The sequence below is a fragment of the Perissodus microlepis genome, chromosome 5, assembly GCF_051167445.1.
Source record: "Perissodus microlepis isolate ML-2025 ecotype Zambia chromosome 5, ASM5116744v1, whole genome shotgun sequence".
NCBI lineage: Eukaryota > Metazoa > Chordata > Actinopteri > Cichliformes > Cichlidae > Perissodus > Perissodus microlepis.
The window spans coordinates 14610473-14638464 of NC_140465.1; the positions used below are offsets into that span (position 1 = coordinate 14610473).

Genomic DNA, 27992 nt, shown 5'->3' on the forward strand with positions numbered 1-27992 from the left:
CTCTCCCGCTCTCTCTCCCCCTTTTTCTTTCGCCACCTTCTCCGCCTCTCTTTCCTTCTTTCCCCCTTCCTTTTCTCCCTTGTTCCAAGTTGAACCTTGAGTGTGTTCTGAGGTCCTGTGTTGGGACTGGGAGGAGCGGGTAAATACAGAGATAAATGAGGCAAGGTGTTTGAGCGGGGGGACCTGGAGGCAGAGGCATTAATGAACAAGTTTTTACCACCGGGCCTCCAATTAGCTAACTCTCTCCCACCAACATCACAGAGAGGACAGATCCACAAAGATCCACTCAGCCCCAGCCTCCCTCCTCCTCTTCCTCGCCACCTCCTCACAGCTGTCCCTGACACTCCAGCTGCACCGAGCTCCTCCGACCTGATTGTGAATCAGCAGGTGCACTTAAGCAGTTTTGATAATTGTATATTTTAGCAGATTCTAAGCTCATTTCTTTCATAAATGAAAGATATTTTATTTTAATTTCTTGCAGTCCTGCTTTCCCCCCCTTCTTCTTCTTCTCTGACTTTTTTTTTAAATCATCTTAGCCATATGCATGCTGAACCTTCACATAAAGGTGCTGATAGGGTATTTTTCAATGACAGACTCTTTAGTATTTTTTTTTAAATGGTTACAGTTATAATAATAGCAATAATCCTTATTTTTATTTTTCACACTAGCGTTTCCACTCTTGGTTCAGTGGCTTAACTGTTTTTTTTTTACCTGCCTAATTCTCTCTGCTGATCTATGAGGCTCCGCATCACGGTTTGAGGGATTTAAACATGGAATTAAATGGTCATTACTTGTCTCCCCGCCTCACAGGAGGCACGCAAAGCACAATATATCATACACACGTGCATACTTAATCACACGTGTGCTACATTTGTTCAGTCGGAGAAAGCCATTTGTCTCTCTCTCCCTGTGTTTTTCTATTTTACTCGGTTAAAACACTAAATGATCAGTGTCTGTGGAACAGAACGTTTAAACACAGAGCTTGCTGTAAACGTTGCTTATCTGTTACCTGCCTCTGTATGCAGGCATTTTCTCCAACCACAGTTTGGTGCTGTTGTCTTACTATTATTCATCCCCTGGACCACTGCTGAAGATGGGGGGTGGTGGGGGGTGAATGCCTGCATGCGTGTGTGCACACACAAACACACGCGCGCACATCTCTGTCTCAAAAAGAGCAAGCGCTTTCACTCTCCTCTCTAACTGCCTGGCTCCTCATACTCCTGCCAAAATACCATAAGACAGGGTATAATATATATAATTATCCCCACTTACATTAGCCATTATGCCAGTGGAGCATTGCCTGCAGAATGACACACGACCTGTCAAGACTTCATTCACGCCATTAATAAGCGTCATTAGTGTCTGCTTTGAATACCCCTCTTGCACACTGCAGTCATTTCAACATGTCATAGATTTTAATTTGAGGGTAAAAATAGCTGTGAGGATATTATGCACTCTCCCAGCCAGTCTTTGTGGTCTTCTGATGGGGAGGAAGTTCACAGTGTGACCTTGGATTTTCTCTTTATTGGAATTAGAACCATTACTGTTCTTTAGTGCTGGAGGCCAGCTACTAGCACCAAAGCTGCTATGCTTAGTGTGCGCCTTCTTTTGTGATGTCCATCAACAGCATTTGAAATCAGAATTTCAAACCATTAGTTTGTCACAAAGGATGTTGAGGAAAGTGACCAACTTGCGCAGGGTTATACAAAGTGGGTTTACTGTGCTAAATTATTTTAAAAACAGAATGTAAAGGACATAATGTCATGGTGACCTGCTGAGAAATGCTAGCTGCTCATCAGCTGTTTCAACCACCATGTAATGAGCGCCGTAGAAAAGAAGGGGGTTGTGATCTAATGGTAAGTCTTTACCAATAATTATAAACTTTAACATTTAAAACGTATACATCTCTATGAAATAACAAATGCTATATATTTCTGAGCAATCGCTCATTTTTTAAGTACTTAAATGTTTCTGTCAAGATCATCCCCCACAGGTTCAATAATTTTATGGCTGATGGTGTTCCGCTCTCTGTTTTTTTCTATTCATGCTTTCACTCATGGTATTCAGTTAATGCCCTTCACAATTCCATCAAGATCCCCAACACCAATGGCTGAAAGGCAGCCTCAAACCATGACAGAGCCTCCACTCTGTTTTGCAGATGGCTACAAATAATCACTTTAGTGATGACAATTTCAACCAAAAATTTCAAATTTGGATTCATCACTCCATCAGACTAGTTGCCCCTGATTTTCAATTTGGCGTACGTCAGGCTTTTCTCCCCGTGTCCTTCTTTAAGAATAGCTAGTTTAAAGCCACCTTTCCTCTGAAACCATTTCTGATGAGGCTTTAGTGATGATTTAGTAGATGGACCAGCTGTAAGGCCAGATTCATCTCTCAGGTCTTGTGTCAGCTCTTTGCTGGATTTTTTCCTGTTTCCTAAAGACATGGCAATCAGATGCTTTTCATCTGCGGTAGATTTTTTTAGGCCTGTCACGGCTTTTTTTATCCCCCACTTATACACTTTCCTCATATCCGTTAAGGACAAACTATGCAGTGTGCTGAGATATGCCAGGTTTTCAGGGAAAAGCAAAACTATATATTTTTGCTACAGGTTGCTGGTAACAACATCCCTAAAGATACAATTTAAAGTGGCTTTTTTGCTAAGTTGTACATTATGTGTAGAAACAACCCTCATCCATTCCATGAGTTAGGTGTCATTTTTTAATGTTAAATAAAGTTAGGGTTAAGTAGCTTTAAAAAAAAACATTTGAAAATGGTCAGGTACAAGGACTGGACAAAAAAGGAGTGAAAGTCACCAGTGTCCAAAGGAAAACCTTGAAAGACCTTCGGAAAGCCCGAAGAATTATTGGTGCTATTCTTACTTAATTTATAATAATTTCGTGACCGCAATAATTAGCAATATAGTAATATCCTTATTTAATATAGGCTAGTGTTTGTTTTGTAAAACAGTGTGCCATTTAGAGTAGAAAATATGATTCAGCAGAATGTTTGTGGCATGGTTTGATCCACCCCTCACTTGTGATGCTTGGTTTCACCAGCAGGAAGTAGTTGGACAAAAAAAGCAAACTTCACCAGCTTCTAAGCAGGAGTTCACAAAAGTTGAGTGACTTCATATTGACTATGTTAACTAATCAGACAGTGAGTGGTTTGAGCATGGCTCCATTTTTATGTTAAGTGTATTGGATCAGACACTGAACCTCAAATTGCATTATAGCCATCAGTTTTGTGTTTGAATGGGTAAATGTGGTAAAAAACAACAACAAAAAAACAAAACAAAAAAAACCTAACTATACATATGCCAGTCTGTTTATATTTTATATAAGATTGCAAGACACTAACCCCCTGCCATCTAGAAACACATACACCATGCAGGCTAAATATATTATCCAGTTTAACTAACATATAGAAATGTAGTTATACATAAATGGTAAGTTTAAGGTTTACCTTGATAAAAGGCTTTGAGGATTTTCCTTAGCAGGCCTTTAAATCTACAAGGTGTTGGTTAGCCATAAGCTAGCTGTCTTGTCTGCTTTTAGTTCCAATGCTAAGCTAAATACCAGCTAGCTAGATGTAATTTCAAGCAACATTTCTTTAAATAACAAACGCTTATCAATATATTTTGTACAAATAGCTAATCTGAGATGCAAAACTCACAATCTAAACAAATTATATATATATATATATATATATATATATATATATATATATATATATATGTATATATATACAACAACAACAAAAAAAAATATATATATATATATATATTTTTTTTAATTGATAAATTAAATTGAAAAAAAGAGAAGCCTACAGCTAAATTTATCATACAAATCAACAATTAATACAATTTGTTTTTAAATATCTTTCCAGCCCAGCTAAATTTACAAAAGAAATGCCTATATAGTATTTTTTTCAACTCAAAAGTGGAATTGCTCAGACATTGGGTGCTGATGGTAATTTTAAATAGTATTAAGGCTACAAATTATCACAGCTTTATCATTATAATCTTATTTTACTTGTTTGCTCTCATCCATGATGCTTCAGTTGATGCAGGCCAGCAACTTTTTCTCATATCAAGACCTAAATCTGCCATCGCAGCTCAAGATAAGTCACCCACAACAGTGTAACATATCTTTAGAAAATCTGCATTATCTCGAGGAGACACTGTAGGATAACAGAATGCTTACTCTGTTACTCTTACCCTCATTTCAGTGCTGATTAAGTGTTTAGCCAAAGTGTGTCTGTGTGCGTGCACTCATCTGTGCCAGTATCTCAGAGTATTTCAGAGTGCGCTCTTATAAAAATGGGTCTCTCTTTCCCTCTGTGTGTATGTGTGGCACATCACCTCAGGAATTAGAGACACCGGGGAATCTCCCACAGGTACAAGACTTGATGAGCGCATACGCCTGTGTGTGCGTGAGACAGAGAGAGAAAGACTGTCCCACAGGTATGATCGTGTGTGCGTGCCTCTGTGTGACTGTCCCACAGGTACACAGAGTGTTTGAGCCTCCTGACAGGCTGTGTCTTTGATCGTTTGGTGAGTCAGTCCTTGCTTGCCTCGCCTGTGTGCAACTGCTGTAGGGGCTAATTAACCAATGAAAGGACTTAATCACTAGAGCCTGCTGTCAACTGTACACCTTGGCTTGCTTTCAGAAAAAAAGGGAGGTTGGAGCGTGGGGGTGCCGGTGCAAAGGAGGGAATTAAAAAAAAAAGAGGTGTTTATTTCATTTTTCATTTGAAAAGTGGCTGTGTGTTCAAATCAAGTTATTATACTGATCAGCTCTGCAATTAACCACATGGTATCTTCAATTTCCTTCTACAGTGAGAATTATCTGAGGGATTTTTTTATATAAAATACTGGGAGAAAAACTAAAAAAAAAAGAGAGATAACCATTAATCCTGATCAGTGACCCATCACAGCTTTCTTCCGAAAAAGACAGAAGGGGGAAAAGAAGAGGAGAGGAGAGGAGAGAATGGGTATGGACGACTGACTCACCATGAACCTCTCCTCCATGTAAAGAGCCAATTAAAGCCAGGAGAAGCCTCTCTTGTTGTCACAGTCACCTGCAACACGGTGACCTCTTCTCCTCTGACACTCCCCTTCTCTTTACTCCCATCAGCAAACTGCCAGTCTGGCATTCACGCTGTCATGGCTGTTTTACCTTTGCCACCCCCACCCCGACACCAGTAAACATACATTACATAACACAAACTCGCATGTGTGTGTTTGTATATGTGTGTAGTGCTGAAGATGATGACCTGCAAGTGGCCACTAAATATACTTTGTATTCACAAGCTCCTGTAATTAGAGAAACAACGTCAAGCACAGAGCTGAGTATTTTCGCTCTGGGTTGAACCCTGCTGTTCAGCTGTGAGAGGATGTGTGTGTGTGTGTGTGTGTCTGTGTGTGTGTGTGTTAGAGGGTGTTGTGCTCGTGTGTTTTAATTGATTTTTGTTGTCACAGGCAGTACGATGTTGTCAGCGTCTCTTCATGCAGATATCTCTGCCCTTTGCAGGCTTCTCTGACTTATTATACTGAAAGTATCATATGTTATTTATGTGCTATGAGTCACAACCCAGTAAATTAGTTTACAAGTAGTTTGCAAACTTAAAAAGAGTTTATATAAAATGTTTTATAATTAAAAAAACAGACACTTTAATAACATAGTAAATGTGTAAGGAAACTAATAGAATATTATGTATCATTCTGCACACACAGGTGCAGAAATAATAGTTATGGTTTGGTAATTACCTTCTTAAAAAGACCACAAATCCAGTGAAACATAAAAAAAAATCTTCAAATAAAACCAGCTTTACTGAACAAGCAATTACACACATTTGGGAATTAAAGTAATCTCATTACACATGAAAAAATGCTTTTAAGAAGCAGCAAAAATGGATCTTTTTATTAAAATATTCCTAACATATTTAAATGACATGGATAGTTTTTTTTTTCTTTCCAGAAGAGCAGGAACACAGAGACATTTCAGTCAACTTCCTGTAACTCGGAGACTCAACTCCGGCAACTTCTATTAAAGATACCAAGGACCATCAGGACAATGCAAGGTCCAACCAAATTATATGCAGCATAAATTTCTTTACAAAAACACACACAGACAGACCTATTTGAAAGAAACGACTGTAATACTTTAATTTGAATAGTTATTAGGCCAGTAAAATACAGTTACACAATAGCTCAAGTGGACAAAAAAGCTTACAAAAACCTTGACAATATACGGGCTGAATATAGTCAGGCCATTGAAACGGGCAGACAAAGGCAAACCTGGCAACCAACAGAAAAGAAGCTCAGGATTTAATCTGCATTTGGGTGATACAGACTTCATGTCCTTGCAGAATACCCCGGTTATAAAGAACTACAAGAACAACATCATAGAGTGGTAGCATTATACAAAAAAACAACAAAAATACCACTTATTGTTTTTTTTTTAGTGTGGTTGCTTTTAGGATTCCAGTATGACACATCTGTTTCTACACATCATTCATTTTAAAAATAATAAGTTTTAGTATTTTAGGTATCAAAAATAAAGGAAATTACTATTTAACACATATATTAAATACATTCATATCGAAGATATCTAAAACGATTTGAATGTGAAAATAATTTTGCATGAATGTAACGTGGCCATTATTTCTGTCCTTTGGTATTAGCCTTGTGGGTGATACTTCTCTAAAGAGAAAATCTTGTTTTTTCTACACTAAAAAAATATGAATCTTCATAAGATGGAGAGAAAATGGGGCATTTTTATGAAATTTGTCACATCAGGAAGATCACAGATGCTGCAAGAAGCATCAGTGAGAGCCCTGTTCCGCTTTCATAAGCATACTAGTGAAATGAGTCAGCAGACAAAGCATAAAGACCTTGGATTTTTTATTAGTTACTGGTGCCACAAATGCAGAAAAAAACAGATTGCCTTTACGTATGAACAGGGAGCGACTCCACAAGCCTCTGTCCCCTGGCTGATACACTCATGATTTTTGAAGAGTAAACTTTTCTTCGCCAAAAGAACTAGTTCATCCTGAAACTTGGAAATAAAGAAGAGATGGAAGGGGGTGATGGGATTTGAGAAGAGAAGCAGGGAAGCCATTTAAGAAGGCAGACAGATAAGAACAGATGGTACAGGAGAGAGGACTAAGTGGAGAACTAATAGACGGTGTGGGAAAGTGATGAGAAATGAGTTGCAGGCTAAATACCCCCCGCCCCATTTCCCTTCTCTCATTCTCTCCTTCAGCTCTCCTCTGAATATGAGTGACTGACAGGGATGTTAAGTGCCGTTTGACACCAAAGATGGAGGTGACTGTGTGAAGGTAGCTATCTGACTGAGAGGTCTTCAGTGTGTTGGTGTGTGTGAGTGCACGCGCACGTGTCAGAGTGGGGTTGTGTAATGAATTAGAGACATGGGTCCGATTAAAATGACTGGTAATTTCTCTGGGGAGATGAGAGCCTGGAGCAGCATGAATCAAACGACTGCTTGGATGACTCACCAACACCATCTCCTGTAGCCTCAGGCAGAGAGACGAGGTTTGGACAGAGAGGGCTGCAGAAAAGTGGACAGCGGACTGAGAGGAGAGTTGGTGAGGCAAAAAATAATGGGGAGGAGGGGGTGCATAGATGGACAGCATGCAGGGGGGGGGGATGATTTCAGTCTGTTCTTCCCAGTCCCCCTTGTATCCCTGGCCTCATTGCATGTGACAGCAGCATGGCTAAATTACCTCATGCTAACACTCAAATTAAACAGGGCATATAGTGAGTGAGAGACAGTGAGAAAGAAAGGAGCAGAAAGAGAGCGAGCGACAGTGTGAGCGTGTGTGCGGTGAGTGGAGATGCCTCTGAAAAGAGTGTCCATGGTCACATTAATGCAATTTCTCTCTCAATCCCTCCATTCCCTGAGCCCAGCCCTGGATAATGAGCTAGCGAATGCTCTCCCGTCACCTCCCCCCCACTGGGCCTACCTGCTGTGCACAAAAGGCTCCGAACGCTATTTTTGGAGCCCCTCTTCTCATTTATTTCCTTGATTTGGTGATGATAATAATCATTGTGGCTTCAGGTGCCATATTCAAATTAACTGCCATTCCTCCAGTGCTATCGGCCCAGCATCACCCTGCCTTGCAAAAAGTGTCCCTGCGCCTCCCTCCGTCTGCTTCTCCCACCCCTCCCCTCCCTCACCTCTCCTGGAAGCAATACAAAAAGCATTGAAGCAGCGCGGCTTGATATGTTTCCTTGTTGAGCTTATTCAAATCAGGTGTTTGAAAACTAACCTTGTTTGCATTGTACCGTCGTGTGGCAGAGCATCTACAATTGACAATTTACTGATACAGGCCTGTAAGAGGGCTGGGTGCAGCAGTGCTGTGAATATGAAATGAATTAGATTCCCGCCTGTAGTTATTCAGATCAGAGTGTAACATGATAGCTTACATGAGTGGGTTTGAATGGAGGTCTAACTAAATAAATTTGATTTGGAAAAGGGTGTGTTTGGCAGATTGTGCCACTCACCAGGTGCTGCCACGGATAAAGCAAGCAGTTTATTGTACATAATAGGATGCAAGAGTCTTTACATATACATGAATTCTATTAAGCATCGCCGGCACTGGGGGGAGGCACAAAAGGCAGCAGCGCTCGCCGAGAGGAGGTGAGGGAGCTGCTCACATCCATCAGTCTGATAAAGAGATCTGTATGCGTAATTCTCTCTCACACAGACACACGCGCTCTGTGTTTGCGTGCGTGTGTGTGTTCTATTAAAAAAAAAAAGGCCATTGTGCTGTCACTGTCACTTTGCACTTTGTTTTAGGAACAAAGAAAATAAAGTGTTTCTGTGAAACAAAACACCTGGGGGATAGCTGTCACTGCAGAGCTTCTTCACAGTATATGTGTGTGTCTGTACATGCATGGTGTCACGTCGATGTGTGTAGGTTTAACCTAGGGCTGGTTGAAATCTTGGCTGATGTGAAAACTTTTTTTTTTTGTCAAAATATTTGTGCAAGCTGCTACAGTACCAGTGGAGTCTTACTTTTTTTTTTTTTTTTCAAACAGGTGAAGTTTTCAAGAAGTAGAACAGGAGTGATTTCTCCACTCTGTGACACTTCCATATGTGGGTATGTTGTGTGTTTTATCTGCTTTAGCTTAGCAGCTGCTGTGGGTGATCTGGGCTGGTCGGGGCTAATGGCTGACTTGTTTTCTGGTCCAGCTGAGCTCTTAATTACACGACTGAGCTTGTTATAGCCTAATTAAAATGGTAAAACACAGGGCAGAGGGAGAGACTGAGTGAGTGAGTGAAAGAGCAGTGAGAGAGAGGGGAGCGAGTTAGACTAGCAGCACTCACTCCCTCTCTCTCTCTCTTTGCCTCCCCCTTTATTAAACTGTTAACCCACAAGGCCCCAATCCCCCCCTTACCCCCACCCCATCTGCCCCTGGCTATTTGGAACGGGCCGCGAACTGCAGCCGTAATCAGCAGGCCTACATTTCAATAACACATTTTATCATTTAACCTCTAGTTATACACATTAAGGTGGCAGAGCATGTGCCATTTGGGGAATTGAAGTAGGGAATTTGTGTCGATAAGAAAGTTAAACACAAAAACAAAATTACCAGCCAGTTATTACAGGAGCCCGAGGACAGAAAAAAAGAAGTTCACCGAGTTTGTATCAGAAACTAAGACACGAGAGGGAGGGGACGGCAGGAGAATAAGGACGAACAGTGTTTTTGTTGTTCAGTTTTCAAGAGTATACTTTTGGGTCAATTAACAATAAAGATCAATTGATATCGCTTTATCCTTTCTTCTGTGAGTTTTAGCCCGCAGTAACGAGATAAATATTTATGAAGGCAGAAAGTCCCCTGCCTCTCCTCCTTGTGTCAAATGCTGAGCATGATCAAAGGCTCAGTCCCCCCCAAAACACACGACACACTAAAAGCATCAAGGCTCTGTTGGCATTGTTTTTCTGCTGTCCCACAGCTCAAACACAGAAAACTATTCTTAACCCCCCCCGTACCGTCCATGAGAGAGAGAGAGAGAGAAAAAAAAGCTGCAGATGGGTTTGGGACCAGAACACTGTCGCTTTAAGATAAAATATTCTATCTTCTACATCATAATTATCTCCTTAAGGTAGAAATATTAGCATATCCACCAATCTTATTATCTGAGAAATTGGCTCATTAAGTCAGCTCGCTCCCCTTGCGCCCACCTTGTTCTCCATTGTCCGTACTTCATCAGCGAGGGAGGGTGCCGAGTGGCATTCTGACTGACAGGAGGCGCACGGCACTCTGAGGAGGCCTCTGTGGGGACTGGCCGGGGCCGGCGCGGGGATGATGGCACAGAGATCCAATGTTCGAGGGAAAAAAGAGGAAGGAAGCATCCTCACTGGTGCTGAAGTCAGATCCCAGAGCGAGCTCTCCCTTGAGACGGGAGGAGAGTGCTTTGACCGACACAGCTTCGCAATCCTTTTGTGATTAGTGAATCTCTAAGGTTGTAATTTTAGGTAGTGATTTAGGCAAAAACTGATCAGCGTTGCTTTCTGCAAAATAAAAGTTGCAGAACGTGATTTAACTCTCCTGAGTCGTGCTTGAGTCAGGCTGCCTGTGAGGGAGACCATCAGCGCAACCCCGCCTGGGGATGAGGGCTAAACCCTGGACGGAGACAGTGTTCAAAGCCCAATTTATGGTCTTAAAGAGCAGAGCATACATTTGCTTAGTAATCAGAAAGACAGGCTTTCCAAATTACATTTCCCGTGCTATTAGATATTAATGACGTGCTGGAGAATAGCCCTGGTCTCTAATCTGCAGGATTTAATCCCTCGAATGAAACCTGACACCCATGGAGGCTAATGAAATCATTCTTTTAATCCAGGGAAATGTCGCCCATAAGCCCGCAGCTTTAGGAAACCACAGGAAGCATAGCAGACTGCGCAGTCTGGACAACACAGTGCTGGATGAGGTCAGGTAGAGGCAGCTGATTGGAAGGTAAGGTAAACATGGAAGAGCTTAGAATATAATAGAAAGGACAGAAATAGAGAAAGGATGCAAAATTACAATGTGTGATTAAAGATGAGCCAATCTTTGTGATGTTTCTCCAGACCACAGAGATGCTTCCACGCACTATAGGAGCTCCCTCCCTGCCAGCCTCTCCCTGGCTCTCTCTCCATGGCTGTGTGGGATTGAGTTGTTAATTAGAATCGTGGCCAGGCCAAATGAATTCAGACCTTCTTCCCGTCTTCTTCTGTAATGGTGCTGCAGACCCCAAGCTGTGGGCTTTAATTCTCCTCTCATCAGTAAGATGGAAAAATCACCTCGCTGCCATTCAGCTTTGCCACTCATTAACCAAGCCAAGAAAAGGTGATTGGCACAATGGAGAAATTTTTATTATGGTCTTTTTCCCCGCTGTCATTTTTTTTGATGGCCCACATATGCATAGAAATCATTCTTTAACAAAAACGTGTGAATATGTGCAAGACTTAGAAAAAAAAATCCCATATGTATAAATCCTGCAGGCAATCCCTCTTTTTTTACATCAAGAGAGTTTGAATAAACCATTATCTGACTAATTTTACACTAAACGATCCACGGTACGAAATCACATCCACCGTCTCAAGAAAAACAAGCGCGCGCGCGTCTCTGCTGTGCAAGTGTGACTCCAAGTGCCTAAATACTTATGAGGGTGCAGCCGCTCAGCTTGTGTGTATTAACAGGCCATGTGTGAGGCATGAGGGTCGAGTTGTGATATGCTTAACAGCCAATTTACAAAGGTCAGGTGAGTGGGATCAAACGGGTGGGAAGATCACACCTCACACTCCTAAATGAGAAACAATCATCCCTCCAAAGGTCACTCAGACACAACTAAGGATTAGAATAATAGAGCAGGCCTTCTGCTCCTCTTTCTCCCTCTCTTTCAGCTCCTCATCTTCCTCCTCCTCCTCCTCCTCTCCACGGGGAGTATGAAGAAAAAAGAATGAGACACCTCTCTTCATTTATATCTGCTATTCTTCTTCTTCTTTTTCAATCATATATTGCTCTGTGTTTGAAGATGACCACCATCAAGCAGGAAAATACATTTTCTCTCTGGGGTCTTCACGTGTGCATATATAGAATGTATTTATTTATTTTAATAAAGAAAGCTTATATGGGTTTTGCAATTATCTTTTTTGGAAAAAAAACACAACAATTATCATTTTGAACAACTAAGCTCTTTAAAATTAATCTGCAGTGTAAGACCGAATTCCATTTTCCAGACCAGCCCTGGCTGTGCAGATGTGTTTATTCCTTTTTTATAAATTCACGATTATCACTAGAGGTCAGGGAAAATAAAAAAAAGTCCCTGTCAGTGTCCACACTGCAAAATAAAGATTATTTATTTTTGTGTAAATAAAATGAGAAGCAGGAGCAATATTGTCCAGCCTACAGAGACCAACAGCCACAAAGTGAAGTAACAACAGGGGGCAGTGTTGGGTCATACTAAACAACGCCCAACTGTCTGTCCACCACACTTTCTTTCTCTCTCTCTCTCTGGCCACAGTCCAGTCTCACCACCTTTCTGGATTAATTACACTTTTTCAATTAATGTTCTAATGAGAGCTGCTGGTGCAGAAGTCTGATAAGGCAGTTAGGGAGTGAATGAGAAACACACACACGCGCGCACACACACTGAGCAGAAATAGACACAGCCTACAATGACAGACTGGACATAACAGAGGCTAACGGAGCTGACACAGTGCAGTGTGTGTCAGAGGTCAGGTTTGCTAGAAAAAACAGACCGATGTGAGGAAACAAACACGCACGTTTGTTAGACACGTGCTGGGATATTAGATTAGAAAAAAATGAAAAACAAACAATCAGCAAGTTGCGATGACACAGTCCCGCACCCCAATCTGGGTTTCCATGGTAATGAGCTCAACTGGTTCAAGCTGAGCTTCGCACACTCGCGTGAACTTTGCCGGCACGCACCAGGGGACCTGTCAAGTATAAATTAGTGCCGTTGATTTGTCACAAGATGCCCCCGAAGGTCATTAATTGGTCAGTGATTGGAGGTTGGCATGTCATTTATATGAAGATAATTTGCATAAGGCAGTAGACTGCACTCCCTCCTCCCAAAAGCATTCTATAGGGTGAAACCTACTAACTGTCTTCAACCAGGAAGAGTAGTGTGCAGCTTCCACACATCACCGCAGAGCATCCTATAAGAAACCATAGCCCTCTTTACCTTTTATCTGCATACAAAGCTTCAAGGCTGCATATCCAGTAGTCCAATAAACAGGAATAATTAAAGTAAAAAAAAAATAGTTTCATCTCAGTAACAATATCTGCCGGTTCAAAAGGGCTTGCGTTATGAGCACTATGCCTTTAAATACGAATAGGAATATGCTATCTTGCCAAATACAGAACATTCATATCATTTTAAAATACAGTAATTCACAGAAAGAATAAATACATTTTCAAAGGGCGATAATGAAAATCAACGCAGATATGATGAATCTTAAAGAGGCCCCATTGTTCAAGAACCAGACCCAGATTGAAGGTCAAAGAGAGAGAGAAGGGGGAAAAAAGGGAAAATCCCTCACTTTTTCCTGTGACATCCTTTTGAAAGTGTGGAGGCCGACTGGACTGGGAGGACAAAGGAGGAGGTGTGTGTGTGTGTGTGTGTGTGTGTGTGTGAGGGAGAGAGAGAGCACTGAGAGAGACGAGCGCAGAAATATAGTTTTTTAATTTTAAATAAAGCACTGGATGTGATTCGTACTCTGACTAATCAGAGCAAACCATTACATTACATTTTGCTCTTTTAAAGATAATACGAATTAATAGTGTCTTGTCTGTATATGCATTAGTCCGTATATGCATTAGTTAAGAGTTTGTTAAATTAGAATTCCATTTTCTCTCATGTACTTACACAGTCTTCACCAAAGGAGAATATGAAAGTGCGAGTGTGAGATTACTTTTCCCTCCGATGCTGCTGCTGCTGCTGCTCTCGCTGCCCCAACCACACAGACACCAAAACACACACTTATTCACTCACTTTCGTTCCCCCGTTTCATTTTCTTTCTCTCTTTTTTCCTCTCTCCCTCTCTCTCTTCGTCTCATTGCACCATAACCACAGAGAGATGAGTTCAAGCCACCATTAAAGCGTTAAAAATTTAAATATCAAAAAAAAAAAAAAAATCTTAACGCTCTTTTTAATTAAAAAGGATCCTAATAATCCACATCATATTATACGTCGCAGATTCATCGGTCAATTTAATAACAGTGAGGCTTTTGGATCTTAATATCTCTGCTACCAGGTTTCCTTCATAACTGAGAGCCCGTGTTAATTACAGCAGAGCCTAATGGTGGGGAATATTCAGGGCCTCTCCATGTTTTGATAAATGGCTTTCCACTAAGATTTATTCCTAATTATCTCATTTGTCTTTCTCCATTACTTTTTATAGCTTAAATTTATGAAGTCATTAAGACGTTAGTGGGCCTGATAATGATTAGGAGAAGGAATTGTATGAAAGTGAATTATATGAAAATGATTATGGCTAAAGGAGTGTTTAAAATGAGAGCTGCGGAAGCCCGGACGTGTGTGTTAGTGTGAACGTGAGTGTGTGCATGAGGTACACGGGGCTTTGTTTGAAGGTGGCACACGCTAACCCCCCCACCAACCCTTCATTCCCCCCCCATCCCAGTTAATGCTACCACCTTGCACCAGTGGAAATAACCATGATGAAACATCTTTGTCACTTCCCTCATTCCTCTGTGTCTCTCCTCCCTGCTGGCCTGCTTCAGCTCATATCTGTGCTCCATCTATCTGTCTGGTCCGACTGTGTTAACGTGGGGCAATGTTCTCTCCGAGTAATGAGAGATAATCTCTTTCTCTAACACACTTCTACAGATACAAAGAGGGTTTTTTTTCTCTCTTTTGCACACTGCAACTGACTGGTTTTTAATTTCATTTGCCTCAGAACATAATGAAACGTATAAAATACGGAGGCCCAAGTCTACGTTTGGGCTGCCTAACACCGTCACTGCACACGGGGAATGGGAGTCCTCTCCTTTAGTGCGAGACACCACAGTTTGCCTAAAATTGTACGTGAGTGTCAGAGTTTTAAAACACACTTTTCTCAAACATACCGTATCTCAGCTTTTCTGCCTCCACCCTCTTGTACCGCTTCTTCTTCTTCTTTTTTTTTTTTTACCAGGCTTTGTGCCAGAGATCATAGCAGGCAGTGCAAGCCCCTGCTTAATAAATTAATTATTTGATTATTTAATCATCCTGATGAAGAGCATCTTTAACATTGGTGTTAATTAGCCAACATCTGGGCCAGTCAGCGGGCCAGCCACACAGAAACAGGGAGGAATACCAAAACGCTCTCTGACGCTCCCTCTCCTGCATGTCACGATCTGCATGCTTTTGGGATTTTGTGGCAGAAAAGAGGGCATCCAACTGTCTTCGTGCAAGCAGTGTAGAATAATAACCACACATGAAATACATCTTCCTTTCTCTTTTATGCTAATATCATTTAGAGACAAACTAAAATATCTATGCCGTCTCCATTGCCGTGTGTCTCTGTATTAATTTTGCCTCTCACCTTTACTCGCCTCACTCTCATGCAATTCTGTCTCCCACCAGTCGGAGGAGCAATGCCATTCCTTTTGACCCGATAAGACGCAGACCTTCATTTCAATTCTCAATGTCCACAATATGATCGTGATAACACATGCCGGTGTTGTGCAATCTTGCACTTTCAAGCGATAACATGTGGCATGTAACCAGCAAAAACAGAAACTTGCTACATAATATTGTATTTTTTAATGGGGAAAAAAGTATCCTATTTGGACTTTGATCACTGGAATCTATATGTAAAGCATCTCTCTGTCTCTACTTTTCAGTCATCTATATTTAGAAAGTGAGGCTCGGTCTATTGAAAGCAGCAGTCAGTGGAAGGATGGATGGAGAAAGTATATTTGTGACTCTCCAGTCTGATTAAGCCTACTTGAGTCTGGCTGGTGCTACTTCACACCGCCGTCAGTGGACGAGGGAGGACTAGAAAGGTGTGTGTTCATGTGTAGAGTGAAGTGGTGGAGGGGGGATGGAAGAGGGATTCCCTTTAATTGCAATCATTCTGGCAGCACTGTAGGGATCTACATGCCATGCATACAATTAAAGAGGTGAGGGGAGGAGAGGAGATTTCCTTCCAACTTAAACACAAACTGAAAAGCACATCAAACTCCTCTGAATGCAGTGTTTGTTTGGCCTCATCTCTAGCGATCCCTAAAAAGCTGACAGAGCAGTATTAGCAGCAGCATCTTGATTTCTGTATGTCCATGTTTATATGTATGCTTTCTCTGTGTTGCTGAGGTTAATTGAGACACACAACTCATCTCTACCCTGATGAGGGTCAGAGCACAGAGGCAGATCTGCATCCCATTAATCTAACCCCAATTTATGCTGCCACACACTGTCAGTCGCAGCACTGCCTCATCCGCCCCTCCCACCCCGCACTCGCACACATACACACAATGCTCCCCCCATTAATTTAACCCCAATTTGTGTTGTCCTCCGCCGCTGTGATGCATAGCATACATTTGGACTCGCAATCACAAGTGCTTAATAGTAAGAACTCACACGCTAAGCACTTCTGCTTTCTAACACACCCTCAGCAAGACAACAGTAGCTCATGAAGAGTTTATATAATTTACTTCTGACTCCAGGACCGTGTTAAAATCGACCCACAGTAGAATCTGAAAACGGCTAACCGCCCAACACACGCTTTCCTCAGCAGCACACACATGCAATATCTGACATCTGTGTTGCCTCTATTATTCCTGCACAAGTTCCTCACACAACAATGGCCCGACAGAAAGCTAAACCCTGCAGCACCCAGAAAAAGGAAAGGCAAATTAACCAGCTTCACTCTAACACTGAGGGACCATTAAAGTCGAAACGCCTGATCTCCCTGGCTGGTTTTTCCTCTGCGTCCTCTCCCTCGTTCCTCTCTCGTTTTCTCACTCTCCAGCAGGAAAGGTTAACCGTGAGAGGCTCTCAGAGACACTCCAGCAGACACACAAGTGATCTTTCCTTTAATTGGCTTTTCCACTCCCCTTCTCCTCCTCTCTTCTGCCTAGCAGGTCAGCACCGTCCACTGCCGGGCCTGACAGAGGAAACACGAGCACACACACGCTCAGCACCACAATAAGGCAGCTGGGCTTAACTGAGGATTTGATGCACAGGGCGAGGTGTGTGCGCGCGCGTGTGTGTGTGTGTGTGTGTGTGTGTCTGTGCACCTTTAAATATCTCCATCTGACCAGTCAATCTGTCGTTAGTAATACAGAATAGCAGTACTGTGTAATTGAGCTATCTGGCTCTTGGGCCTCCATGATGTCCTCATCCATGAAGCAGCTGACACTGTGGCTCTGCTCCTCACTGTCACAGGGAGAGGGCATACAGGAAATTTATAAGGAGAGCACTGACAGACGTGAGGCTATTACCAGCCATTGTGCAGTCTAGGTTTTTTTTTTTTATCAGCAGTGAATCATACAACCTTATTCTTCCTCCCCAAGGAGAATTTCACAAAATAAAATGTTTTTGAGTAGGAGCATGCACCTTGCAAATGCTGCTTTCAGGCAGCCTTTAGACTCTGTCAGAAGGATGAAACAGATGCATATATTCTGGCTGAAAAGTTGCTATTATTACACGGTTGGAAAAGAGGCCAAGCTGAGCTGTGCAATTGAAAACATCATTGAGAAAAGTTATCCAATTCTATAACTTTTTTTCACATCTGGAAGAAAAATGCTTAATTGTGTTCTTCTTAACTGAATCTGGCAGGCAGCAGATCTAGATAGGAGAAAGAGAATCACAGTGTGAAATGAGCTATACGCTAGACTGACTTACCCACGGTAGCCTAGAATCGGAGCAAGACGACTAGACAAGGCAGTTCACTCAATTGCACCCTGGACTCGGTTATGCCGGCTATTCTGCTTCATCTCGCTCTGTGCGCCAGGCCTCGACACAGCCATTATCCACAGGGTGCAGTGTGTGAGAGGACATCATTACCAGCTGTCTGTGGAGCTGCCTCTTTCCCCCTATCTCTGCAGATGCCATCCTATCTAACGGCTCAGCCCAAGGAGAACCAGGGCAAGGCAGGCAACTGAGAATAGCCTCATTCCCACCTTCCCCAGAAACAGATAGGACACCAAGATAGCTGTAGCCTGCTGGTCACTTTCTAGCTCCGTTAGGCTGATAATGGAGTGAGGCTTATGACTCATCGAGACAGAAGTTCAGATGTTCAGTCCTTAGGTGCAAGACTTACTGAACAATAGAACAAAAGAAGGAAAATGAAATTTTGTTTGGGATCATTACAGCGCCACAAAATTTCATTTAGAATAAGACACGAAGAAATTAGTTGACTGGTTGTTTATGTGTGTGCAAGTAGCTGCAGTTCCCACCATGTAAAACAGACTAAGCAGCAGATTAAAACCAAGCATAAAGAAATTTACACGTTTTCTGAATAATACATGTGCATTGTGATACACACTTTGCATGCTTTCACCGGTTTTGGTAAGGTATGGCTTAAAATGTGCACATATAAAACATAAACCCCAGCAGAGACTCTATGTTGTACTTAAAACATGCTCAGAATACAAGAAAATAAGTGAATTTAGTGCTTTTTAAACCATTTTAAACCAAAACTGCCGGCCAGGTAATGTGTTCGACGACATCAGTAAGCAGTGACTTAGCCAGGTAAAGAAAGACACTATCATGACATATGGAACTCTGACTTAATAATTAAGTGTAATTATTGGACAAACACGGTTTGATGTGCAGTTAATTTCCCTAACAACAGTATACAGACTTCTTGGATGGCAGGTGAAATTCTATTTTATTAGTATGTTAGAAATAATTAGCACCCACACTAATTAGTACACCAACCTCTCATTCAGATCTCCTCTGGTTCCAGAAAACAAGATGGCAAGAGACAAAAGGGACAACTAGAAGCTTTAAAAATTAGTCCAGAAACTATTTCATAACATCATGATGGCTACACTGAACAATCACTATTCCATGTATGCTCCGAGCTAGGTGCTAATGTCAACATGCTAACATGCTTACAATAACATCAGTTAGCAATGTCCTGTATGAATAAATACAAAGCACAGATTACACTGATTCTGAGGAAAAAAAACACATTTAATTTAGATCCGATGAGATATTCTGTCTTGAAACACAAATGATCACAATAGTGCCAGAGGAACAAGGACCAACACAATCATGTAGTCATGTGTATATCACTTCATTGCGCTGCTAACAGTAATTTACCACATGTTACGGTAAGCACGATATAAGCATGGTTTAAATTTCTGCAGTAAATGAAGTGACAGCTAGATTTCAAGTCTTTCCTTTCACATGTGAATAAAAAAATAACACGCTTTGAGATCCTGCCTTGCTTGTAATTGTGCGTTTTTGGTGGGGCTCTCTGATGTGCTGCAGTTTGACTGAGTCTGGAAGCTGTCTTTTCCCCAAGCCGGACAGCAGGTGGGTAACTAAACCAAAGCAACAAGCAGTGAAGGGAAATGGGCTTTGAGGTTGTCATGGTAATAAGAGCGTTATGACCCAAACAGTCTCTGGGATATTACCCTAACCCGTGCTGCTGCCCGTCGGTTGACCCCCCCAATTGCCTTTACACTTGCTGAGGGCTAGGTCTGGTGTTTAAGTCAACTGGACCATTTCTGTTTGAATTTCTGCCATCACAACACACCCACACTGCTGTTACTGTGTCCGGCCTCTTTTCTTTTAGTCAGTAATGCACATATACACAGACAATAGTCCAATAGCAGCTCTTGCTGACGAAGGACAGGAAATAAGTGTTTATGCAGACAAGGCGCCCCTTCCTGTGTGTTCCCACAAGGTGGTATGAGTCTATATGTGTTTCTGGATGTCACCTCCCCTTTAAAATGTTAAATTTGGATATAATTCTTTCTGAAAGCTATTTTTCTCATATTTGATTTTCCTATTTCTGTCCTATTTCCTATTTGTGTCACCCCCTCCTTATTTCTCACTGCTTTTACTGGCTATGGACAACAATGGAGTTTTGTTCATGGATCTACCTTCACGAGAGTTTTTTTCCCCCCAGATGAGTAAATGTCCTCATATTGGGTTTTTCAATCATGAGCCCAGTGCTCCAGTTGTGCAGTATAGGTCACTGGTGAAGTGCTGTAGACGGTAATGTGGTGAAGCCAAACAGAGACATAGCAGAAAGCAGAGAGGTTGTTTAGACCTGTAAGATGTTGACGTGTTACCATTGCATTCTGCGTGTGTGAAAGTGTGTGTGCATGCATGCGTGTCTGTGCATAAGGACAAGGCTCTGGTCTGTGCTCTCTGTTTGCTTAAGGTGGCATGACTCAGCTTGACTCAAAAACAGAAGCCTGTTTTCGCTTGGCCAGCCAACGGCCTGTCTGACACACACTTTCACACTTGAACACATACTCACTTGGCAGCAAGTCAGCATCACCGCCCGGAGCCAAACTGCCCCTCTTGACTCTCTCCGTCTGCCCAGTCTTCACCTTTCATCTCCTTTTCTGAGCTCAAATGTCCACCAGAAGTTATAAGAAGCATTTTTTTTCTAACATTTTTCATATAGAATGAAAAGAAATTGTAAAGAAAAGAAACTGAAGAGATAGGATAAGTTGGATGCTGAGAAACAGTCATGATGGTTCTGGGCACATCTAATGCCTCAGGCAGGATGGGAGAGAGCTGGGACCTTGGGTTGGTGTTAGGGGGTGAGAGGATATGGATTTCTTATGGTGAGTCTCCATGTCTCTTGAAGTAATGCTCCTTTGAAGTAATGCTTCTGCGATTATGAAGCTCTATGTAAAAGGGTTTGGATGAGAAGTTCTGTAATCGTGCCCTTGAACCAATGGGGTGCCATTCCTCTTCACCCCTCGCTGTCTTTCTCTTCTTTTTAGTTTTGTCACTTTGCTTTTTATGTTTTCATTCTTGATACGTTTTCCAGTGACTTTTAATCTGTTTATATTTTTATATATGACAGTCATTCCTCTGTCAGATGAAGAGTCCCTGTTCAGTCATCAGTTATTATTTTGAACTGTTTCATTACGACATTATGTCATTACACAAGAAAAGTAATGTATTACATCTTACTCATTACATATAGAGTATAGGAATTCCCAGGTCCCTCAGGGAATCAGCAGTACTGAGAATAGTGGGTGCATTAGTGGGAGGTGTTGAGGTAACAAAAGGGTTTGCACCAGGTGTGGCAGGCCTTTGTCTTGCTCAGTGAACAGGGTTGATTCAGCACAGTCCTCCAAGCTATGTGCAGTCAATGTACTATTGGTAAGGGATATTTTGATGTTTGGTCAGTTCTCAATGCTTTTAGCCTTGCTGTACTAGGAGCTGGTGTGTTATAGGAACACTATGCAAAATTATCTCCTCCAGGCTAAATGAGTCACTATAGGTGATTAACTGATACCTTGGGGGCTGGATGTTTTCTTTCGGGGTATGACATAAACTTAGTTTAAAAAATAAAATAAAATAAAATACAAACTGGTGTTAGTGAAGTACCCTTTGACTGTGCTGCAACCTCCGTCTGTTACCTTGTTTCTTAACTGAATTCCTAGCAGAACCAGTGGATGTGTTTCTTTGTTAATTGATTTACATTTTTCTTGTGCTGGACATTTCGACTGCAGTTTAAAAAGTAAAAAATAAATAGTGGGCAACTGTCTACATGACCAGAATTACTTTCTTATTAGTCTGTAAAATCATCTGAAACAACCTACAGGTCTTAGCTCCACACAACAACACAACTTCGACGTATAATTGTTCTTCTAGTGTTTGCATATGAACACAAAGCCAAAAACACAAAAGCTCAAAGGGACTTCAAAGTGATCACCAGAGTACTTAGCCACTACTTTAGAAAGTAGAAACAAGTAGGAAAAGAGGCTACATGCCTGACTGCTCATCGCTGTCTTTGTTACCTGTTTAAGTTAAGGGTTTGGCTGCTGGGCTGTGCTTGGCATTCACTCAGCTTTAAAAAAAAATCACTCTGAGTTTTTGGCTAGGTTTGTGTTAGCACACTGGCTCTGCTGATGCTTGTAAGGAATAAATCTTGGATTAGCAGAATAATCTGGTTGTTTCTGTCTTGGATGTAGTTTCCCCTTTACCATTATGCTCATGTCCTTTTTTTCAATAAAAATTACATTTATGTCCATATCTCAACTCCTTCCACCATTTTTCTCCTCCGGCACACAAATTAAAGTCAAGACCGGTAAATAAATCCCAAGAGGTTGATTCTGTTCATCTGGACGTAGAGTTTTCAGTGGGAGAAATGTTTCGTCACTCATCCAAGTGACTTCTTCAGTCTCAGCTGACTGCAGGTTTCCCCAGCCTTATAAACAGTACATTGCACAATGATTGAGACCACCATAGAAGGAGCAATGGGCTGGGAAGTTCCTTGATCCTGTTGTTGACCAACCTGAGCAACAGAACCACTCTCAGCACCGACCAAGTGTGTTTGCTTTTGGAACTGTGTTTTCATTCCACCTACTTCAGATACAAGGGTCAGTTCTACAGGCCCTTATTTTTGGGGGACATCTAAAAGCTGATGTGTACCGTAAACCTACACATAGAGATCAGTATTTAAGGTTTGACTCTCATCATCCACTGGAGCATAAACTGGGTGTCATTAGGATGCTACAACACAGAGCGAACACCACAGACACAGCGGCCAGGGAAGCAGAAGAACAGCACATCAAGAAGGCCCTGAGTAAATGTGGTTATCCCAGCTGGACTTTTGTCAAATCGGGAAAGGCACCTAAAGAAAGCTCCAGCCGATCCAGGAGAGAAGGACAACTACTTCCTAAACTAAAACCTGTAGTGATCCCGTATGTGTCAGGAGTATCGGAACAGTTGAGATGCATTTTTTCTAAACACCGGGTCTCTGTGGCTTTTAAACCCCAAAACACGCTGCGCCAAATATTGGTCCACCCCAAGGATCGGGTCCCCCGACACAAACAGAGTAACATACTGTACGCTGTTGAGTGCCAGGATGATTGCCAGGATTTATACATCGGGGAAACCAAACAACTCCTCAGCTAACTCGTCAGGCCAGGACTCTGCAGTCTATTTGCACCTACAGGCCAGTGGACACTCTTTCACTGATGAGGATGTACACATCCTGGACAGGGAGGAACGCTGGTTTGAGCGCGGAGTAAAGGAGGCCGTTTACGTGAAAAGGGAAAGACCATCTCTGGATCAAGGAGGGGACCCAAGGGTACATCTTTCACCATCTTACAATGCTGTGATTGCAGCCATTCCCCAACTCTCTGTGATACTCATGGCCATTAATCAGTGGTCTTTGATCAATAGACTTTCATCAGTAGTTGTTGATCAATGGTCATGAGAATTTGCATTTTAATGATCAAGGAACTGACCTCCCAGCCCATTGTACCGTCAGTGGTGCTAGTTTCAGTCATTGTTCAATGTACTTTTTATAAGTCAACAAAAGTTGATTCTGTTCATCTGGACGTAGCATTTTCAGTGGGAGAAACATTTCGTCACTTGATTGGCATAAAATTATTTTTTTGCAGTAGTAATAATATTGCCCATTGAGAATGCATCAAGACGATGCTGTTTATAAGGCTGGGGAAACCTGCAGTCAGCTGAGACTGAAGAAGTCACTTGGATGAGTGACGAAACGTTTCTCCCACTAAAAACGCTACGTCCAGATGAACAGAATCAACTTTGTGGGATGAAAAATGTTTGTTTCCTTCTATCCGCCCAGCATTCAGATAACTGAAGATCCTTTGTAGTGCAAGTAATAGCACAATTGAAACTGTAATGTAATTAAACAGAAATGCAATACATTACTTTGATCTATGAAACATTCAAGGATGAAAAGGCACCTTAATCAAGGGATGAACCAATGTTGTGTCTACACATAAAAAACAACTTAGTAAAGAACCAATATTAAATTACATCTTTACACACTTAATTATAAGTAGCCTATTTCAAAACTGCATCATTTCTTTCTCATTTCTTTAATTGAAGCCACAATATTTCAAGGATAATATAACTTGATTGGCATAAAAACATTTTTGCAGTAGTAATAATATTGCCCCAGAATTGGACAATGGCTAGCTGGATAATGCCCACAGTGCTATTAGCTGAAAATGTGGCATACCTATGTGTGGTGTGCAATGTGTTCTACAAAAACTGTGAGGAAACTAGAAATGTAAAGAACAAAAGTGTCAGGCCTAAAAATTCATATCTGCAGCAGATTAACAGTGTCTAAAAGTCACGTTCTTAGGAAAACGAAAAAAAAATCCACTCACTAGAAATGCTCTCGATGGAAGGGTGGCTGTCAAGAAGTCATTCTTAAGGAAGGGTAACGTGGGAAAAAGGCTGACATGTGCCAAATTACTCAAGATTTAGACTTAAAGTCAATAACAACAGGTCTGATGGAGCCATCTGTAAAACATGGTGGAGGCACTGTCGTGGTTGCATGTTAGTGGTGTTGGGAATCTTGTCAAACTGAACGAATTTGAACACAGAAAACTACAGTCAGATATTGATCTACCATGCAGTACCACCTGAAAAGCATTAATTGGGAATATCTTCATTTGTCATACGCAAAAATGCATATGATCACAGCACACTCTAATGGTTGAGCATGTTCACCAAAGAATAAATTAATATGAATAAACAAATTAATAAATGCCACAGGTGAAACCAGCAGGAGTTGACTGGAATTGCTTTCCAGTCAAGGCAGATGGATACAACATGACAACCAAACTGCAACTCGTTAAAAATAAACATATAGAAAAAAAATATTTGAGCAAATACATCAAGTGAAAACAGTGACACATTTGAAGTGGCTTATTTGAAGAGTTTCAGTCAAGTTTCAGAGCTCATCGCAGTATAGAAACTGCTTCAGTGAAGGTTACAAATGATCTTTTTATGACTTCTGACAGTGGACTCTCTGCTTCTGCTGTTGACCATAATATCCTATTAGATTGATTAGAGCATGCTGTAGCTATTACAGGTACTGCAGTGGTTTGTATCAAATCTATCTAATAGACTCCAATTTGTTCATGTAAATGTCGAGTCCTCTTCTCACACCAAGGCTAATTATGGTGTTCCACAGGGTTCAGTGCTAGGACCAATTCTGTTTACATTATACATGCTTCCCTTAGGCAGTATCATTAGAAGACATAGTATACATTTTCACTGTTATGCAGACGACACCCAGCTCTATCTGTCCATGAAGCCAGATAACACACACCAATTAGTTAAACTGCAGGAATGTCTTAAAGACATAAAGACCTAAATGACCTCTAATTTTCTGCTTCTAAATTCAGAAAAACTGAAGTTATTGTACTGTATTGGAACTGGAAATATTCTGTCTCAAAGTGATGCTGAAAAACTAGTTCACGCATTTATTATTTCTAGGCTGGACTACTGTAATGAATTACTGTATTTAAAAGTAGAATGGGAGGCAAAGCCTTCAGTTTTCAGGCCCCTCTTCTGAACCAGCTTCCAGTTTCGATTCGGGAGACAGACGCCATCTCTGCTTTTAAGATTAGGCTTAAAACTTTGCTTTTCGGTAAAGCGTATAGTTAGGGCTGGATCAGGTGAGCCTGAACCCTCCCTTATTAAGTTTGCAAGAGGTGTAAGCTGCTGGGGGATTCCCATGATGCACTGAATATTTCTTCTTCAGTCACCTTTCTCACTCACTATGTGTTACAGTTTTTCTCAAATGCTAAAACACATGTCACAAATGTTACCACCAGGTCCCCCAATGTCCAAACACAACACCCTTCTCTAAAGCTACATAAACACAACCACACCTTCCTACTGCAAAACTCAAACTCCCACACCAAGAGAGCAGCTCGAAGCTGTCAAAACTGTAAACACTATACACAGCATTACACACTACAGCAAAACAATTGAAAACACAATGCTCAATTTGTGAGAAGGTTCTTTGGTTCATAACTGCCAATGCATATTTTTATAAACTGTACAGTGACGGATCGTCATAGAACCCTGCAGAGGATTAGGCATTTAGATTTGTGAGTTTCACATGAAGACTATAAATCTATAAAAACATCCTGCATGTACGTACACTACTGTAACACAACTCAATGCAAAAACAGAATCTATCGCACACAACAGTACTCTCGGAAACATGATCAGGGTGTGAAGTCTTTTTTTATTGTCTACACGGTCTTTTTACAGTATTACACACAGTCACTGTGCGGCATCATGTCGCCGAGCTGCATTGGGCCACATCACCTCATCCACATCACAGGCTATGTTGTCCCTTGCTAGGCACCGCGGGAAAAAAAACGCCCTGGAATGGCGAATCCATCCCTGGAAGGCCTCCACTGGGATGTCAGCACAGGCCAGCTCCATTGCCCGTACGAGGTTCTCTCTTGTGTATGGCTGTCTGTCATACACCTTCCATCTCCATGATGAGAAGAACTCCTCTATAGGGTTCAGGAAAGGGGAGTAGGGTGGCAGACAGACGTTTAAAAAGTGGTCACTGTTGGTGGTGAACCACTCTCTGATTTGGTGTGTTTTGTGGAAGCGGACGTTGTCCCAAATGATCACATACATGTGATGTGCTAGCCTAGGATGGTGTTGTTGACGGTCCAGGAGGATGTCTTTTAGCTCCTCTAGGAAGGTGAGGAGACGTTGGGTGTTGTAAGACCCAAGGACAGCATGCCGGTGGACAAGCCCCTCCGTACCCATAGCTGCACAAAGAGTAATATTACCCCCCCGTTGGCCAGGAACCTCAGTGATGGCTCTTTGGCCAATGATGTTACGGCCTCTTCGCCTTTGTTTCTGGAGGTTGAAGCCAGCCTCATCCAGGAAGAGGTACTCATGGGGTCTGGCCATCGCGTCCAACTGCATTATCCTCTGTGAACATGGAAAAGCGTACAGGTGTTCAGAACGGTCAATCAGGTAGCACAGTATTGTCCAGAAGTAATGTAGGCCACTAAGCAACACAGTATGTCCACTAACTGTACTGTGGACATGGATGTATACGTACTTGCACATACTCGTAACGTTGTTCTATGTGTCGCGCAGAGTTGCGCTCAAAGGGAACCCTGTAGACCTGTTTCATCCTCATCTGTTGGCGCCGGAGAACTCTGTCTATTGTGGACACGCTGACAGCATCAATGTTCTCAAAGTTTACATTATCTGCAATGACTTTGTCTCTGATCTCTCGGAGTCTAATGCAGTTGTTCTCACAGACCATATCTGCAATGAGGGTTTCTTGTGCCGCTGTGAATATGGCAACCCTCCCACCTCTATGTGGCATCCTTTCAGCTCTAAAGAAAGAAACATGTGTTGTCAATTGACTGATTTATATGTAAAACTACATGTAAAGTAACAGACCACTTTCACAGGCCTGCAAAACTGTAGTGTGACAAAGAAAGCAATAGCGTACTATACCTGTTGTGTTGTCTAAATGCCTTGATAATGGTGGCCACGGTGAACCTACTCAGGTTTGGATGTACTCTTCGTCCCGCTTCAGCCATTGTTATGCCATGGCCAATGACATGATCAATTACTGTTGCTCGCATATCATCTGTTATGATGGTGCGAGGTTGTCTTCTTCTCCCACCTGGACCTTCTCCTCTCTCTTGTTGGCCTCCTTCTCTTCCTCCTCTACTCCGAACTCCTCTTCTTCTTAGGCCTTCACCTCTTCCTCCTCTGATCTCAACCCCTCTTCCTCTTTGGCCTGCAGCTCTTCTCCTTCCGCACGCTCGAATGCCTTCATCCATTGTGATTGTTTGGCATCTTCACCAAACTATGCTTTTATAGGTGGGGTCACATCATTAGCAACAGGTGTCTTCAATTTTGAGTCGTTGTGTGTAGTGACTGACGCCAGGTGTGTTCCCTGTGTTCAAAGATTGGTGACTGTGGCAAGCATTTTGCATCACATGGGCTTTCATTTGAGAATATGAGCAGAGTTGT

At 41.9% G+C, this 27992-nt stretch overlaps 1 protein-coding gene across 1 annotated transcript; it reads right to left on the minus strand.

The window, feature by feature from the left end:
* Positions 1-255: 255 nt before the first annotated feature.
* Positions 256-27948, minus strand: LOC146386885 (uncharacterized). The gene is made up of 4 exons (XM_084927280.1): positions 27468-27948; positions 27061-27343; positions 26301-26927; positions 256-369 (listed from the first exon to the last, which is right to left on the minus strand). The coding sequence occupies exons 1-4, from the start codon at positions 27797-27799 to the stop codon at positions 256-258; spliced, it is 1356 nt and encodes a 451-aa protein (XP_084783406.1). The 5' UTR covers positions 27800-27948.
* Positions 27949-27992: the final 44 nt, after the last annotated feature.